The sequence below is a fragment of the Geospiza fortis genome, unplaced genomic scaffold (assembly GCF_000277835.1).
Source record: "Geospiza fortis unplaced genomic scaffold, GeoFor_1.0 scaffold157, whole genome shotgun sequence".
Lineage (NCBI taxonomy): Eukaryota > Metazoa > Chordata > Aves > Passeriformes > Thraupidae > Geospiza > Geospiza fortis.
Genome location: NW_005054314.1, coordinates 3,409,595 through 3,428,361, shown reverse-complemented (window position 1 = coordinate 3,428,361; position 18,767 = coordinate 3,409,595). Strand labels below are relative to the sequence as shown.

Here is an 18,767-nt window from a genome sequence, read left to right as displayed (position 1 = left end):
TTAGTTAGGGGGAAAAGTCTACCATTTCATCATTTTACCAATATAGCTGTGAAAAATGTGCTTTGAGCTTCTCAATTGAAGACAGGTATGAATCTCATAAACTACAAAAGTTACATTTTAGTTAAAATTCCTTAGATTTCTTTCATATATAGTAAATAAGGTCGTTCTTCTGCTGTCTGAGAGTGTACCAGGGAGTTGTTGCTGCATGGATTGAATTGGTTGGTTGTGTATCTTCCTAGGTTTGTAGTTAAGCTGTGTTTCCAATGGAACTTGTGACTATTCATCTAGAAGTGGAAACAGACAAAACCCAACCAAAGTGCAAGTGTCAGCAGCTTACAATTAGGAATCTGACATTTAGAAACCAAAACTCTTAATTTTTTTATAATATATATTCAAGATATTAAACTTAATAATGCATTTACAGCGAGATCTCTGTGAAAGATTAAACTTAGTGCTCTTTCAGTAATTTCTTTCAATTTGGATCCTGTGTGTAGAGATGAATATGAGGCTCTTCAGTTTTTATTGTGGACATGAAGTTTTGCTTTAGGTGAAATGATATGATTAATGCACTCATTTAATTTTGAAATAATTATTTTTAAACAGTAGCATGCTTGTCTTGCAGTTTATAGGTTTGTTCAATTTGATGCATTTTGCTAAAAAAGTAAATAAACTGGTATTTATAAAATGTTTAACTTTTGAATTCCAGAAAAATGATCCCCCATTCCAACTCAAACTTCCTCCAAAGGCAGCTAGACCTGAAAAAGAAGTTGACCCAGAATATGAAGAGAAGATGGTAAGTGCTTTCGTGAGAAAATGTTCTGCAGCTTTTTATGGCACTTGGTTGTTGGAGCAGGATCAGCACAGTTGCAAGGAGTTATTGCAGCCTGGATATGTCAGAAAAAAAAACAAATCAAGATTCATTTAGATGTCCATGTTGTGTCTCTCACAGTGACTGACAGGTCAGGTAGTGGTGCTGTTAAATACTGTCCCATTCTTCCAAGTATTGTCTGCATGGTTTTTGGAGTTGTACCCTGTGGTTTTTATACTCAGTAGTTGTCAGTGGATTTTTGGTTTTGTGGTTTCTTTTTTAGTTAGCCACACCCATCTGTGGTAAGGAGTTACTGTTCAATGACATTTTGTATTTACAACTCTCCTCATTTTGTTTTGAATTGGTCTCTGTCAGTTTTATTTGATGACTCCTTGGGTCATGTCAGAGGCATTCTTAAGCTACTTCTTACTTAATTGAAATACTGAAGCTGTCAGTTTCTCTCATATAAAAACAAGGCTTTAAATATTTCAATGTCCTGTAATATGTGTGCCATAACAATGCAAAAGAGGATTTGTCCTTGACACCAGTGTTGGGGCTTGTAGTGCTGGAGAGATGTAAGATGTAACTTCTGTGCTACAAAGAGGCAAAACCTGCAAGACATTATGAGACTCCTTGGATGACATTTGTACTAAGTTCTTGGTTTAAGCTGGTACCTCTGTCTTGCATTGTTTTTAAAGGCTTTAATGTTAAATGGATGCAAAATAATTACAGTAGAGTCTGAAAGGACTGGATATCTCAGAAGTCAGGGATGAATATAACTGTTAGACATAGAAAAATTGATACCCACATGTATGAACACCTAATTTATAGCTGAAGAGCCACAGTGAATCTGTTCCTTGAGAATGAATTGAGTAAAGGGTAAACCTGTTTCACAGCATGACTTTACAACTTCCCTAAATTACAGTGTTAGTTCAGTTGTCCTAAGAGGCAAAGGGATTAGATACCAAAAATCTACCTTGTATCAATTTTGCAGTTGTGAGCTAGACCTTTACTGTTTTATCAAGACATACTGTTTATACTAAGCCTATGATATTGCAGGCAGAAAATGATATTGTTTCATTCAATATAGGTCGTTAACAACAGTGATTATTTTGCCAAAACGATCATGTGTTGTTAACTATGAATCCTCTGAATGGATTTGTTTTTATACCGATGATCATAAACATCAATGCCTCTACTTCCCCCTTTATAATTTATTTTTCATAAAGGTCTTACTTTTTATTTACATTGTGTTCCGTTGTCAGGTTATTTGCAGAAACGGTCTGATAATGATGCAAAGGGGAAAAGCAGTAGTTTTTTCCCCAGGAGATCTCGGTAAAGCTGTTTCGGTGCCGTCAGTGGTGCTGTTAAAGAAACGCGGTGCCCTCGTGTGGCGCCGTCGTGCATTGCACGCCAGGAGCGTTCTGCTGCCCTTAGGGCGGCAATCCCGCTGTTGTTGATTCTTGTTTCTTGTAAGCGACCTGCAGAAAGGCGTTCTGGGGGTCAGGTATTCCTTGGAAAGGTCACGATGCAGAGCTACGGTTTCACTTCTTTGTGCTTTATATCATGATATGTGAATGAGATCACAGGGACATTGTCTTACATGGTACAGTGCTACATGATGCTTAGATTTCTCATAGAGACACTGATAACAATTTCATTCTCTCAGATAGAATTTGCATTTTATCATATTTTTCTTTAAAATAATGTAGCATCTTATCTTCTAATTATAAGGAAGGGCACGTTTTGCTGTGTGACATAGTGAAGTGCGTGTGCCCCATTGAGATGGCAAAACTGAAATGCTGAAAATTTGAAATCTGACAGCAAAATTCACAAACTTGAGTGAAAGCAGTTCAACCGTTACTTCTGGAATAATTCTAAGAGCAGAGCTACTACATTGTTGTCTTTACATTGATCAAATTCTGATAGCCTCGAAGCTGATGAAAGTTCTCTTACTGACGAGCAAGGTTAGGATTTCATCCTTTACTGCAAGTCATAACTTTAGTAGTTTTGTCTTTATCTTTTGTAGACAAAGATTAAAGCATCCCTTCACCACTGCTGGTGTGCCATGAAGCAGCTCCAGCTCTGTTTCACAATGCTTGTAACCCTCTGAGCTGTCTAACAGATGGCCTTGTCAGTCTTTCATCATATAAGTTGTTCTCATGAGTGTCTGAATTCTTTTTCGTAACGAAAATATGCTTTTATGAAGAAAAGTTATTTATTTTTCTTTTTTTCATTTTTTTTATTCTCTTCTCCACTTTGGAAACTAGAAAGCAGATCGAGCAAAAAGGTTTGAATTCCTCCTGAAGCAGACAGAACTTTTTGCACATTTTATTCAACCTGCAGCACAAAAATCACCAACGTCTCCACTGAAAGTCAAGCTGGGACGGCCACGGATGAAGAAAGATGAAAAACAGAGTTTGATTTCAGCTGGGGAGTATGTTTTATTTTTATTTCTGGCTTCTTACATGTTCAAACAACTTAGACTTTTAACATAATCTGTTTAGAGATAGTACATAGAAATTGTACTTTCAGTAAATCCAGACAATTTCCTATTAGTGGGGTATCAATTTCTTTAAAAGCTGATTGGTTTGAAAGCATCATCTGCTCCATTAACATAAATGTGACCTTGGATCAGAAATGCACTTTTAAAGCAAGTTATTTGATTCTTGCCATGTAAAATGCTTTGGTCTGTATTGTGGGGTGAGTTTGGAGCACACAAATTTAATTTCTTTTGCATGTGCTGAAGGGACACTCCAGGAATCAACCTGATGTGCCCCAGCTGGTAGTGCACCAGCCAGTGGGACCAGGGTGGGACTAGACCAGGTTGTGACAAGGCAGTGTTCATGTAGTGGGGATGTTGGATCCTCAGCACCAACTGGCTCTCCCCACTGGTCTGTCTGTGTTAGTATTGCAGCAGAGCCTGCCTGTAGTGCCACTGAAAGGTCTTGAAATAACAAGAAACTGTTTTTTTTAATGTTTGCAAAATTACATTCTATTTTAGAAATTTTAATTTTTAAAAAATGTGAATATGTGATTTTTCTGAACTTTGTAATTATCAAGTAATTGAGTCTAAGGCCACCATTGATGTGTCTTGTATGTCTGTGTTGCTCATTGAAAAGTGCCTCAGAGAACTCATGATATTGTCAGATTATAGCCATGGCTCTGAAAGAGATGGATTCCTGTCAGCCTTTCTGATTAAAACTGGAATGACTCCTGAGGAATAACATTTTAACAGGATGAGAGTTGGGTCAGGATTCCAGAACATTCACACTGTGGGTCAGTGATTGCTTCTGTTGTGATTTGGAGTTTGTAGCAGTTTTGAAGTGGTTTGTTCACACATCAGTGTTGGGCTCTTTCTTTAGGTACCGCCACAGGCGCACGGAGCAGGAGGAGGATGAGGAGCTCTTGTCCGAGAGTCGGAAAAGCTCCAACGTGTGCATTCGGTTTGAGGAGTCCCCTTCATGTAAGCATGGGGTTAATAGCTCAGTTCTCTGATTGATTTCATGAAATGAAGATCTGAGCAGATGGCAATTGAAATTTTCTACTTTGAATTAGTATTTTTCTACTTAGAGGAATCTTACATTTACAGATGTGAAAGGAGGAACACTAAGAGATTATCAGGTTAGAGGTTTGAACTGGATGATCTCATTGTATGAAAATGGAGTTAATGGCATTCTGGCAGATGAAATGGTAAGCAGTAATCTTTTGGATTTTTTGTGGTAACTGTTGAGTAAAATACAACATTGAAGTGCTTATAGGGTTTCATGTACATCCAGTAGTATGCTTCATTCTACAGCAGTCTGGTTTTTCAAATCTGAAATTGTAATGAAAGAAATTCTATTGCAAACATTTTTTGTGTGGTTTGCTTTAAACAAATGGCAGAATTACATAGTAAGAAAATGGTTTGAAAGTATTTCTCTATGTTATTTCACTTCAGCAAGTTTCTTTCCCCCCTCTTTGTCACTGCAGGGGCTTGGTAAGACTCTGCAGACAATAGCTTTATTAGGCTATCTGAAGCATTACAGGAACATTCCTGGGCCACACATGGTCCTGGTTCCAAAATCAACTTTGCATAACTGGATGAATGAATTCAAGCGCTGGGTTCCATCCTTACGTGCTGTTTGCCTTATTGGAGATAAAGATGCCAGAGTAAGTGCTTCAAATTTCAGAAATTTATGCATTATTTGGCAAAAAATATCAGTTGGGTATGTGGAATTCTCCCTAAGCTATTTCTTTAATTACAGTATATTTTAGTAATCTTTAACTGCATTAATGTTGAAAGTGCAAAATGTTATGCTTGTGACTAGGAGGAAAAACTGAAAATCAGTAGATGAAGTAAGAGACTGGGATTTGAGTACAGCCCTTTGAGTTGTCTGTTTTTCTGTTGTCTTTCTCTTTGACTTTTGCACCTATTTTTTATCTCTCTTCCATTTGTAATGTGACAGTGTGTACTCATTTTTCTTTATTGCACTCACTTTGTTATCTGTCCCTTCACCTTTTTTTCAGGTGACTTTTCCCACTCTTGTATTTTATAAGCCTGCCTGGCCTTGTAACTAGGGTTCTGCTATAGAGCTTTTCATCTTTCATTGTGAAGGCCTTAAAGTAGATATGGAATGTTTTTCTGACTGAAGGGGATGAACGAGCTGGATGTTTCTGTGAATTCTGTAGCTGCTCATATGGATTACATGGCTGCCTGTTACTGCTTGAGGCTAGAAAGGTTCTAGGAAGGGAATAGGAGCTGGCAGTGTGGCCAGGAAGGCCAGTGGCATCCTGGCTTGTACCAGCCTTGCTGTGGCCAGCAGGACCAGGGCAGTGACTGTCCCCCTATACTGAGGTGCTGGAGTGTGTTCAGAGGAGGGAGCAGAGCTTAGGAGGAGTAGCTGAGGGACCTTGTTTTTGTAGGTCATAGGACAAGAGGAAATGGCCTCAGGTGCACTAGGGGAGACTGTCTGTGTGGCTTTCCTATGGGATGGTGTTCTTTCATGTGAAAGGATTTATATGCTTAGATATGTGCAAAACAGAGATGGGACACAGGAGGGAGCTGTTTGGGGAAGAGAGAAGGTAGTTGAGAGTGGACTATGTAAGTTGGTTTTGATACGCTTTTGTGGATTGTATCTTTGGACAAGTTAATTCAGAAGGTTTTTTCCCTTTTGGTTGTATGTACTCTAGTTGAATTACAGGGAAATGATGCAGAAGAGCAAATAGCTAATTCTGAGTAGAAACTAATTTGTGTTTTGCTTAACTCCAGCTTTCTCTGTGCTTGAAGTACAAAGGATTAAAGGCTTTTGTTACAGTAACTTTCAGTTACCGAGAAGATGTTTCAGATGAACTTTGTGTGCTAGTTTAGTGATGGTGGTGGAGACAACTTTCCCTGCATGCCATGAAAATTGTTCATATTTATAAATGCTTACTAATCCAGTTCTTCTGCTCTAGGCTGCATTTATCCGTGATGTTATGATGCCTGGTGAATGGGATGTTTGTGTTACATCATATGAAATGGTAATTAAAGAGAAATCAGTCTTCAAGAAATTTAACTGGAGGTACCTGGTAATTGATGAAGCCCACAGAATAAAGAATGAGAAGTCTAAGGTAAATTTGAAATTGTTTCATACTTGGAAGTTAGTTCAATACAAAAAGATGCATCTGATCTGAGCAGATTTCAAGTGTTAGCTGTGGTGTTTTTTTAAAATAAAAGCAATGAGATATTGGGTGGTAAATGTGAATTTCATAGGTAGCTCACTGTCTCTAAGTTTAACTGACATTGTTTTAGGTTTCAAAAACTGATTGACTGTGCTTTAGTGTAGATGGTGTTGATAACTATGTTGTGTTTCCAGCTGTCAGAGATTGTGCGTGAGTTCAAGACAACAAATCGATTGCTGCTTACAGGAACTCCTTTACAGAATAACCTCCACGAGCTGTGGGCATTACTCAATTTCCTTTTACCTGATGTCTTCAATTCTGCAGATGTAAGTTGATGTTTGGAAGCACAGTGTTATTTTGATTCCCAGAGTGCTGTCAGTAGACGAGAAGAATGACCAGCCTAGTAGGAGATGGACATTGTGCATGACCCAGGTTCAGGGAAAGCTCTGTGGCTTACTGTAGATTGCTTTTGTTACTCTGCCTAGTTAAAACAGTGCATTCTGCTGGTGTGGATGGGGCCTCAGACCATTAACAGCAAATGCAATATCTTAAATAGATCAAGAATTATGCAGAATTTGAGAGAGCAATGAAGTAGCAAGAATATGAAGCATCCAAATAGACATAAGCCTTTTTTTAAAATTTAGAACTTGAATAATCTTTCTTCTTTTTTTACTGTTAATGTTTCTTTGTGCTTGTATTACTTGCTCATGTTATTTTTGCTCTGCTGTCCATCTAATTTTCTTAAGGATTTAAGTTGGGGTTTTTTTAACTTTTTGCCCCATCATCACATAAGCGCTGAAGGGAGGCACTTGGACACTGCAGTGATGAGCATGGAAATTGTTGTATATTAAGCAGAATATAGTTGTATTTTGTCTGCAGAGTGGTGCACTTGACTCAAATGTTACAACGTACCAGGGAGATGGCACAGAATTGCAGACTGGTTTTTCTTTTACGGAAGTAGTTTGTCTCAAGATTTATGCCACTCTCTGCTGGAATGAGAGAGAGTCAATATGTGTCTGTTAAAAGTACAGATAATAAACTGTTCTTACCAATTGTGCTGTTTCTCATCACAGGATTTTGACTCATGGTTTGACACTAAAAATTGTCTCGGTGATCAGAAACTTGTAGAAAGACTTCATGCTGTAAGTAATTAAAGCTGTAATCACATGTCATCATTAGCATACACACTGTAAAGAAGAAAACCAGATTAGTTTCCCTTTCATCTCAAAGTTGAAAAAATGAACATGAAGGTCTTTAGTTACAGGAATGCCTATCAGAATTTTCCTTAATTAAGCTTCCTGTCATAGGTACTGCTTTTTGTGTGGTACTGTTTGAAGCAGACAAAATCTGAACAAAAAGTGTGAAAATTAAGAATTTTGAGATCTTTTTGAAACCATTTATTATTGTGAATAGTACACTGATACATGTCATGCTAATCTAAATAAAGGCATGCCTTTACCTTTGTTTTACTGTGCGTGAGACAAGACATTTTTTGCAGTAGAAAAGAGGTCAGAGAGCCTAAAACATGCATTGCTTATACTTGAAATGTTGGTGTGTTTTGTCCCTGCTAGTGGAAATAAAGCAGGGTTTATGTTAAAAAGGATTAAATTTTAAGAGTTTTGCCCCTTCTTAAGATAACAACTGGGATGATTATGGCAATCTTTATATAGGGATACACATATTTATGTGTGAGTTTAGTCATTGCTGGACAACTTCGTTTTGCAAAATTTTTCTCATGAAGTCACCATGACAGCAAGAGATACTCATTAGTTCTGAATAAATATCAGATAATTGAATCTGTTAGTTTTGTATTTGTGGCAGTCAACTTTATACATTTATCTGTGTAAAACATCTTAATTTGTGTAGGTTTTGAAGCCATTTCTCTTACGTCGCATAAAAGGTGAGGTAGAAAAGAGTTTGCCTCCAAAGAAGGAAGTAAAAATTTATCTTGGGCTCAGCAAAATGCAGAGAGAATGGTGAGTTATTTACATCAAAGTAAGATTCTTTTCTGATAAACACTATAGCTCTTCACACTGATACTTTTTTCCCTTACATTTGCATGTTGAGAGAGTCAGAGAAAGTTATTTATAGCTGTCTTAGGGCTTTTGTAAAAAATGCACAAGTTTCAGAGAGCTCAGAAAGGGTAATAAAAAGAGTTGGGAGGAAGAAAGGAGAAAATTTTTTCCTTCCTTAAGTTTATGTGAAAGAACAAATGCCTCCTAAGCTTTGTCCTTTGATCCAAGTATGTATGCACCGAGAAATCTTAACCTGAAATTAGAAAACCTTGACGAGCTACATACCCAGAAAAGACATGAGGCGAGGAGCCAGGTCAGTGTAGCAGTTTCTGTCAAATAAGTGATATTTTTAATCCACTTTGTACTACTAAAATGGAAGTGTAAAATAATCCAGAGCAGATCATTGTCACTCACAGAGAGATTCCCTTTTGTACTGAGATATGAATTTGGAAATCCTTATTATCAGTCAGATGTTTCATAGTAATATAGTTCATTGTTACATAAACAAAGCCAACTCCCACATAAATAAGAATGGTGATATTACAGGGCTTAATTCATTCATTGAATTAAAAACCAGAAAGTTGTTCAAAACTGCCCTTAAAACCTCAGGTACACCAGGATCCTGATGAAAGACATTGATATCCTGAACTCAGCTGGCAAGATGGATAAGATGCGCCTGCTGAATATTCTGATGCAGCTGCGGAAGTGCTGTAACCATCCTTACCTGTTTGATGGTGCTGAGCCCGGCCCTCCTTACACCACTGACACTCATCTCATCACCAACAGTGGGAAAATGTTAGTTCTGGATAAGCTGCTGGCAAAACTCAGAGAGCAGGGTGAGTACTGTTTGTGGACAGCAGTGATCTGAATGCTCCTTCTCAGTTAAAATATCTTTCAAAAATAGCTCAGGTTTAGCCTCTCCTGCGGTGAAAGTGTTCATCACTTTCTCTGAGGTTTTTCTTGAAAATTAATTTTCTGTAAATTTTAACACATGAAGGGAAAGAAATCTTATGGGAATGACAAGTAAGACAAAAAATATGGAGAAGCAGAAGGAAAGGAAGAGTAGAGCCTCCCTTCTCGTGTCTGTAAGAAAATTTCTGATGATAAGATTATTTCATCTATGTGCATTAGTCTGCACCAGATTTGCTTACAATGGATTTAAGTGTTCTGCTTCTTTGGTTGTATATTTCTCTTCTATAATTTATCAAGTAATATTCTTGAGAGGTTAAATCACTACCAGAAAAGTAACTTGAGAAGAAAGACTTATTTAATTTAGGCATAGTAGGGAATATTTCACATAAATTCTCAGTCATGCTCTCTAGTAGCTCTGTGATAAGATCGATGTGAAAACATAAAATGAATGTCAAAACCTTCTGTGTTCTGTCAGGTTCCAGGGTTCTGCTGTTCAGTCAGATGACTCGTTTGCTGGATATTTTGGAAGACTATTGCATGTGGCGTGGTTATGAGTACTGCAGACTTGATGGGCAGACACCACATGAGGAAAGAGAGGTGGGAAAGTTGTATGCGAACAAGAAAAGCCTTTGGTTAGGTTAATAAGTTACTATTTACATATATGTATGTAGCCACATCATTGTTTAAAGTAAAGCAGAAATGCTAGAGTTTTTAAAAGGCTGCTAAGGGAATGTTTCTCCTAACCTGAGTCCACAGTATGTTTCACTTGATCCTCAGCTAAATGAAAAATACAGTATATTATGGAGTCAGTATGGATTTTCTCACCTGTCCAGACATACATTTCTTACTTTGATAAAATTCTTTTTTTATATGAAAATGGTGTAAATCTAAAAGAAATTTAATTGGAAAGCCACCAACATAATGGAAACTTGTTTGAAAGATCTGATACTTCAGTGACACTTTTTTTTTTCTTTCAGGAAGCAATTGATACATTTAATGCTCCTAACAGCAGTAAATTCATTTTCATGCTGAGTACCAGAGCTGGAGGTCTTGGAATTAATTTGGCAACTGCTGATGTGGTTATTCTCTACGATTCAGATTGGAACCCTCAAGTAGATCTGCAAGCCATGGTGAGTTAACTCCCTAATATACATTTGTTTGTTTAAGTTGTCTATATTCTATTTTGTATAACTTCTCAGAACTTGCACTTTTGTTATTTTTATTTACTTTTTTTTACACAAGACAATACCAAGAAACAAAGGAATTGAATAAAAGGGCATGAACAGAATTTGTGGAGGAAATTGTAGATTTTTGCTTGTAAAAATTTGTCTTAATTATTTTCATAATGAGAGATTACGTCTATCAAAATACTGTATCAATATTGTTAATAGAAGTATAGCATTATTCATAATTCTGTCTTTTCAGAAGAGAACAGTCAATGAATAATAGAGGACTGTTTTCAAAATAATGACAGATAACTAAAAGCATGCAGCCTTATATTTCTCATTTTGGAAGTTTATGGTTTTACTGTTTGTTTCTGCATAAGGCATTTGGTGGTGATGCTGAGAGTGGAGGAGGTTACCTTTGGGTTAAACCTACTCCAATCTTCTCTTTCTCAGTGCTAAATGTAAAAAAAATAGAGTCTGTAATTTGTTTCATGTGGAATAAAACTCATGTGATCCTTCTTGCATGATTAGTAGGGTGGGTATTTATTCAGTGGTTTGTAATTTTTAATTTTCTTTTAATGCACTTCAACACATCAAATATTTAATATCAATAGCTCAGCCTTTAGATATGCATGTTGACTGCCAATAGTTGACCAACTTCCTGGAGACTGTAAGTGTGATTTGTGAACTTCAGTGGGGTTTTCAGGAAGAAATGAATATTATGCAGGAGAGTAAAAGATTTAACAACTCATGTTTAAAGAGAAAATCCTAGTACCCACAGCTTGAAGGACAGCTCTTTAATTTTTTGATTTAAAAGGACATGTTTTCTAGAGAGGATAAACACAAGTTTTGTTACAAATGAGTGTAGTGTGTCAGTCATAAACCTGGTTTGCTGGCTTGGGACAAGCACAGTGTTGGAGCTGTGGCTGCAGGAACTCTGCACGCAGAATTCATGTGCTCAAGCCAGGGATGCAGAATGGCAATACTTGTGTCAAGTGTGAGAATTCATTTGAAAGCAATACAATGTATGCATGTATGCACTGTTGTGTGTCCACTTCCCAGCTGCAGTCTGGACAGACATTTGGTTATCTTCATTTACAATGAGGGAGATGCATTTATTGCTGTGGAATGACTCAAAGATGTAATAGCCAGGTATAAATAAATATTAGAATACTGGTTTTACAGTGATCTGTGCTTTTGAATAGGCAAGGGACCAAGAAGTACAATGCTACTTGAGGCTGCTATTTCTGCAAGCTGACTGTCTATTGCTTGTGAGTTCTTGTTGCTGAACACTCATTGATTTATGTTTGTTAGGATCGTGCGCATCGTATTGGTCAAAAGAAACCAGTACGGGTGTTCCGACTTATCACTGATAATACTGTTGAAGAGAGGATTGTAGAAAGAGCTGAAATAAAACTGAGACTGGACTCTATAGTTATACAACAAGGTATCAACTGCTATATATGTTTGTCTGCAACAGAATTGTTCAGTCCCTTAAAGTTTGGTTAAATAACTGTACAAACGTACAGTGTTAGAGAAAGCAGGCCTTGTGTATAATAGCAGTGTACTAAATCAACCTAATGTGCAAGGTATTCACTTGTTCAGCTGAATTATTGTTAAATTCTGTTTTCTGATTAATGTAGACAAAGACTTATAGTGAGTCTAAATGAGGAGAGTAAACTACAGCTGAATAGATGTTACTTAGTTTTGTGATATGTTAAATGGAAAAAAAAAGAAAATCAGGTATGTTCCATGGCAGTTGAAGTAAAGATATACATATGCTTCTTACCATGTAAGAGTTAACTGAAAAATAAAACACCTTTGTGTATTTTTGTTTGGAAGCACTTAAAGGAATAGTTTGTCAAAACTAAGGTACTCAAGCTAAGTTGTTAGGGTTGTTCCTATTTACTAAAGCGTGGGCTACTGAAAGGATGGTGGCCAAAATATTGATAGCATGAGAAGAGATAGGATAAGTGAAATTTTGGGATAGCAGTTAAATTTTGGGAAGAATAATTAGAAAATTGGGTAGAAATAAGTGATGCAAATGTTGAAAATGTCAAGCACTTCTTAGTGGTTATTATAGAATACTTCTTAATTTTTCATCTTGAGATAAGATTGTGACATTAAAAGTTCAGCTAACTTTGTAAGAATAAGAGCTTATATGTAAAATTCAGATTATCTGAATGTGAAATGTTTTTTGTTATGACTTGAATCAAAGTTGTTTTTTTAATTTTCCCCCAAAGTTCCTGACTTCTATTTATTCTCTTCTCGAGTGAAATGTATTTTTTCTGTATGGTTGTTCTGTTTTTCCTTTCTTGTTCTGTCAGTGAAGTAAAAAAATCCATTGCTTGCATGGTCCTACTAGAACTCCCACATTATAACTTCCAACATATTCCTTGTGATTGTAGGAAGGCTCATAGACCAGCAGTCCAACAAACTGGCAAAAGACGAAATGCTGCAGATGATCCGGCATGGAGCCACACACGTGTTTGCTTCCAAAGATAGTGAGCTGACAGAAGAAGATATAACCACTATTTTAGAAAGAGGTGAAAAGAAGGTTAGAGAACCTTTTCATATGGAATTCAAAATACCTATGCACAAAATGGAATGAGATCTGATTACGTAAATCTATTATTACTTTACTGTTTGTGCAGATTTTAAATATTATGAAAGTTTTGAAGAAGTAGAATTTGTGATTGTAATTATTTTCAAGATTCATGCTGTGTGCATCCTGTCTTAAGCACTGCTTATTTTGTGGTCTTTTAGAAAAATGTAAATTTAATGCCAATAATTCTGACAGACACAAAGTCTTTATGGAACCTCATTAGGTAATAGATAGCTCTATGAAAAAATGAACTGCCATTTCAGCTCCGAGGAGATCGGCATAAATTTAATTTGAATTTTAAAGTTAAATTCTACAGTTGTAGGACTACATCCCAGCATAATAAATTTAGTTTAATGGAGAGTCTTGAAGTCAAATTGCTCTAAATTGAAAAGGACAATGGGTATCTCTCTTTAGAAGAAAGTGTAAGTAAAAGTTAAAATCAGAAAAAGATGTTGAGAATGTTGTAGTAATGATGAAAGCTGTTTTTTTTCAAAAAAGATTAAATAGCTTGAGTGAGCCTAAAAATGTCTTCCTCTCATTTTAGACCGCTGAAATGAATGAACGATTGCAGAAAATGGGAGAGAGCTCTCTACGAAATTTCACTATGGACACAGAGATGAGCTTATACAACTTTGAAGGTGAAGATTACAGAGAAAAACAGAAGGTAATTTTTTGTGTTATTTAAGACTTCAGTTTAAAGGTGCAAACATAAAAGCCATACAAATGTTAGGAGTATAAAGGTTTCTAGATTCTAGAGAAGTAAGGAAATATTGAAAAATTCACTTGGCTCTGTCCAAGCATTAATATTACCAATTTTTGTTAAACTACTTTCAGCCCCACTGGTTTTTTCATGGCAAAATCCGATACCATTGCTCAGATGTTATCCCTTTTGCACCAAAGCCACTGTGTTGCATGCTGCTGATGCAGTCAGTATTATTTTACTGTCCCATAACAAAGGTGAAAAAACAGGCCTGATAATAATTTTTTTAATGTGGATCGTGGACTAGAGTCTGCTTTTGCAGTGAAGATTTGTCTTAGTTTGAAAGAGAAGTGTCTACTAAGGAAGGCAGGAGCCTCCCTTGGAATGGAAAATGTAACCCCCTTCCCTCTGAATTACTATGATTTGAAATTAAGAGCTGTCAGGCAAAAATATCAGGATAGGAATAACTTTCTTTACTGGTATGTATAACAAGGCAAACAAACCACAGCAGTAAAAAGGAACAAAAGGAGAGAAACTATCCCCCAACAAGGTTTTAGTTTGTACATTGATTTTACCTAGTAATGGAAGGATCTCCATGCAAAGAGGTATTGCTCAGTCCCACAGTGTTCCCTTTGCATCTTTGTTTTGTACAAGATGTATAGTGAAGATATCCTTAAGGTCTTACCTGTAATCAGATGTGTGAATTCTTACTTGTTAACTACAAAATGCCCTTCTAACTCAGGTTTTTATTGATTTTGAAAAAACTTTTAGAAAAATAAATTGCTTGATGAGAATATAGTGCAGTGTGTGGATTACACATAAAATTCTTTGGGTTGATAATTTCATTACAAGAAGTGAGTTAAATACTGCATAGTATGAAATAACATTAAGGATTTAGTTAAGATCAATTGATTGCTAATGGGTTTTTTGTCTGTGTTGTAGCCTTTATAGAGGTTATTCATTGTGATATTTAGAGAAGGAGCAATTTATTCATATCACAATAAATTAGAGAATTCAGAGGCTGAGTCCTCAGCTCTTCCATTGTGTTTTGGTAGATGGAATCATAACCCCACTCAGGTGTCTGAATTAAACTACTGTAAAAGAATCTCTTCTTGCCACTGCACTGCCTTACTTGTGTATTATCTTTTAAGCATTTAAATATTTGTTAGAATCAGCTATAATTTCTAGCTGATTTTTGAGCTCTGTTGTAGTATCCAAATTACTGAGCGCAATCATTAGATTTGCTGTGCAGAAATACATTGCTGTTTGTAGTGCCATATTAGTCATTATTCTTGTGACTTTAGGGAAGCAAACAGTTACTTGAGTAGCTTTTTGTTCTGTTCTGTGTTTAGCTGAGCATGATGGAATGGATTGAGCCTCCAAAAAGAGAACGCAAAGCCAATTATGCAGTGGATGCTTATTTCAGAGAGGCCCTACGTGTCAGTGAACCAAAAGTCCCAAAGGTAAGGAGGTGGCAAGTGTTGGAAGGGTTTTATGTTGTTCTTTTGCTCCTCCTCTCCCATGCTGCATCCCTGGCTCTGCTCTTGTGTATTTACAAAGTCATAGGTTGCCACTGCTGCTGAATTATGGTAGTTTACTTGCAGAAAAGTTAAGCTTCTATAATGTTGATTTATCTGTGTATTTTTGAAGGCTCCACGACCTCCAAAACAACCAAATATTCAGGATTTTCAGTTTTTTCCACCACGGTTATTTGAACTTCTGGAAAAAGAAATTCTATATTACCGTAAAACTATAGGATATAAGGTAATGCATTTTTTTCTTTTCAAATCAGTGAAATGTATTTGTATTGCATTTTGTAAATTTGTTGTAGCCTTGACTTGTCAAGTTATTGTGAAAGAAATGGCTTAAAGCCTCTATTCTTCTGTTTCTGTTCCACTGAGGAGCAGAAAAAATAATCTGTCGTTCTTTCCTTCACTAAAAATTCTGTATCTGTGTAGCTTTGTGTTTTTTGGTGGATTCCTAATGATAACATAGAGTAGAAAAAGGAAAGACAGTTCTGATGCTTCATATACTCAAAACAAAGGTGTGACATGTGGTCTAAGGTAAGGACAATTTGGCTAATATAAAGTCACCTTCCAGAGTTTGATTTTTTTTGTACAAACTTTTCTATGTCTTTGTGTTGATATGAAGGTAATTAAAATGACATCAGTTTTCCTTTGATTTGAGTGGGATATAAAAGGTTTAAAGGTGTGGAGAATGTATTACTACTACAAAAAGGAAACCAGAAAACAGATTTCTCGATTTTCCCTTTATTTTTTCTTCCTATTGTACCTTAGCTGAATTTCCCCCTTTTCCCTGCTGACATGACTAGACAAGCAGTGAACAGATTATGTTATCCTCACTTGGACCAGTATTGATTGAGTAAACCAAATGGATTCTCTACTTCCAGCCAGACATGTCTCTAATTTGCTTTAGAAAGCCTCAGCTTTCATGACAGGTTGCAGCAAGGAAAAAAAATCACCTAAAAATGTATTGGAGAACATAAAATTGTCATACAAAACAACAGATAGAAAATTGGTGAGAGTAGAATTAATATTGGTAAAATGTATTTTTAAGAAAAAGCAGAAGGTTTTTTTAGAATCTTGTTTGCAGCCAAAAGAATTTCATGGGGATGTCAGGATAGAATTAAGATGAGTATGCAGTTAGTTTAGGAAAAGAATTTATTCAATTAATGCTCCAACAAAGAAGGATGAGAGAATTGCTAGTGTTGACAATATGCATGTAAAAAGATGTGTTTCAGACCAGTTATGGAAACCTGTCAGCCTGGAAAGGTTGAACATGGATAGTTGTTATCTTAAAAGGTTAGTATGACTGTTTACTGGTGGGGAAAGTGATAAATATAATTAAATTTGTTTAGCTTTGAAATGGAAGTATAACTTCCAATCTGAAGAGCGTTTATTATAAATACTGGAAACAGCCATAAACAGTATCAGAAGGTAGGCAATGGGCAGAGACCAAGCTTTATGTGTCAGTCTTAATTTAAACCAGTAAAGTCAAGAAGATTTCTTATATATTAAAACCAGCTTAACAGTTCTTATCTTCCACTGCCTTTTGCTGCAGGAATAAGTAAGGTCTACTAAACCTTTACTGGATACTGTTTCTGACTTGTTTGCTGTTGTGTGCAGTGGAATTGGAGTACAGTTCCAAGGTCACAAATACTAAATTGGTCAGTGTGGAAGGGACAGATGCAATGTTGCTTGTTCTTGTTTACATCGTGTTGCGTCTGGTCCTTACTTGGGCAGTGTGCATGGCTTTACAGTAAACCTGGCAGAACTTAGTGTTTCCCTGTAGTTATACAACATTGTAAACCAGTGAACGTAGGAAAGCAGATCCTTTGCTGGTGAAAAGTACCACTGGAATCAGTGAGCTGTGACAGCTCAGCCTCTCACAGTATCCTGAGGTCATTGTGTGCAGGAGTGGTGGGTTCAGGGCATAACGAACTTAGAACTTAAAGCCAGTCCTATTTTTGAGAGGAGGGGTTTAAGCAATAAGATCTGAATCTAGGTAGAACACATTTTGTACAAATTATTGCTTTTAAAATGCAGTCTTTGAAATAACATTGCTGCACTACTGCTTTTTGATACCCCTGATTTCAGGTCCCCAGGAATCCTGACCTTCCGAATGCAGCTCAGGTACAAAAGGAGGAACAAAAGAAGATAGATGAGTCTATGCCTCTGAATACTGAGGAAAGTGAAGAGAAAGAAAAGCTTCTAACACAGGTAAAATAAAATCAGCTGAAGTATTTCATCATATGTTTTTGCTAGTATGGAATAAGTAATGGTAAATACACAGAAAAGCTATGCTGATGTTATTGAAAGAAGAAAGCATAGAACACGTAATCATTTTGGTTGGTTTTGCTTTGAGGGACCTTTCCTGTCCTTGAACAAGTTTGCATTTTAGTAATCTACTGTTTTCTTGGAAGTCCTTGAACATTTGTGAGGCAGCAGTTTGTATAGTAGATGTACTACCCAGCAATACCTGCAGAAATCCAGTCAGTGGGTTCCTTGTGCATGAATAAAGCTTCTGTGTTGATTTTAAATAAAAAAGGGTTTGAATCAGGACAAGCCTGTGTCGACATACATGGTGTTTATGCAGGTGTCTAAGGCATGTCACATCCATTAATTTTTGTCCCAGTTGAGTTGTTAGGCATGTTCTCTTTTATACTGGGACTGAATTTCTGTCACCGATTTGTTTCTTGACCTTTTGGCTGATTATCCTGCTGAGTTACGCTGGTTGTTAAGGCGAAAGGCATGTTCAAAGTAACAGGACTTCTTGATTCAGAAAATTTTCTCTAGAAGAACTGGGCATATGGTGTACCTTGGAAGAAAATTCCAAGGTCACAATTTCACTATTAATTTCACCTGTATATAGCAGAGGAAATATTTCAGCTGGTGTTGATATGCATATCAGTACTGCTGTTAATGATTAAAAAGAAATAGTTGTATTGTGTATGTTAGACTCACTCTGAACATGCTAATTGTGGACTGAACTTATTTAGCTGAACTGACAAAGTTCCTTGAAAATACATTTCTGTGATGAAAGAAGCTCAGTGCACTACAGATTATTGCCCAGGCATGTGATTGTCTTGTTTGTTCTTGTCATTTTCTGCTTCCCTGTCTTTAAATTGTAATGTCTCTTTCTTGTATAATATTTTTGTGCATTGCATCTCGCTTGTTCAGTTTTGGATTGATTTCTTTGGTACATAACAAATTCTCTCTTTGACAGTGCTTTAGAGTTTCCATTTGATTGCATCTTTTTGGACTAGAGATCTTTTCTTGACATACTTATGCTTTCATCCAGCTGTTTGTCTGGTTCCAGGTTTGTAAATATCTGAAGTAGGAGCTCTTGCTTTAGATACTTGCACTGCTCTGAGAACTTGTGATGACACAGGCATTGC

General features: G+C 36.5%; 1 protein-coding gene across 1 annotated transcript in view; it reads left to right on the top strand.

Moving 5' to 3' along the window:
* The first annotated feature begins 710 nt into the window (after window positions 1-710).
* Window positions 711-18,767, top strand: part of SMARCA1 (SWI/SNF related, matrix associated, actin dependent regulator of chromatin, subfamily a, member 1) — a 28,703-nt gene continuing 10,646 nt past the window's right edge. Inside the window, exons 1-18 of the mRNA XM_014306573.2 lie at window positions 711-793; window positions 3,079-3,245; window positions 4,174-4,274; window positions 4,401-4,501; window positions 4,781-4,960; window positions 6,245-6,400; window positions 6,646-6,777; window positions 7,525-7,593; window positions 8,318-8,427; window positions 9,076-9,302; window positions 9,854-9,975; window positions 10,356-10,508; window positions 11,859-11,991; window positions 12,953-13,101; window positions 13,694-13,813; window positions 15,202-15,312; window positions 15,500-15,613; window positions 17,467-17,589. Of these exons, the coding sequence (XP_014162048.1) occupies window positions 791-793; window positions 3,079-3,245; window positions 4,174-4,274; window positions 4,401-4,501; window positions 4,781-4,960; window positions 6,245-6,400; window positions 6,646-6,777; window positions 7,525-7,593; window positions 8,318-8,427; window positions 9,076-9,302; window positions 9,854-9,975; window positions 10,356-10,508; window positions 11,859-11,991; window positions 12,953-13,101; window positions 13,694-13,813; window positions 15,202-15,312; window positions 15,500-15,613; window positions 17,467-17,589 (2,271 nt within the window). The 5' untranslated portion in view covers window positions 711-790. The remainder of the gene's footprint in view (window positions 794-3,078; window positions 3,246-4,173; window positions 4,275-4,400; window positions 4,502-4,780; window positions 4,961-6,244; window positions 6,401-6,645; window positions 6,778-7,524; window positions 7,594-8,317; window positions 8,428-9,075; window positions 9,303-9,853; window positions 9,976-10,355; window positions 10,509-11,858; window positions 11,992-12,952; window positions 13,102-13,693; window positions 13,814-15,201; window positions 15,313-15,499; window positions 15,614-17,466; window positions 17,590-18,767) is intronic.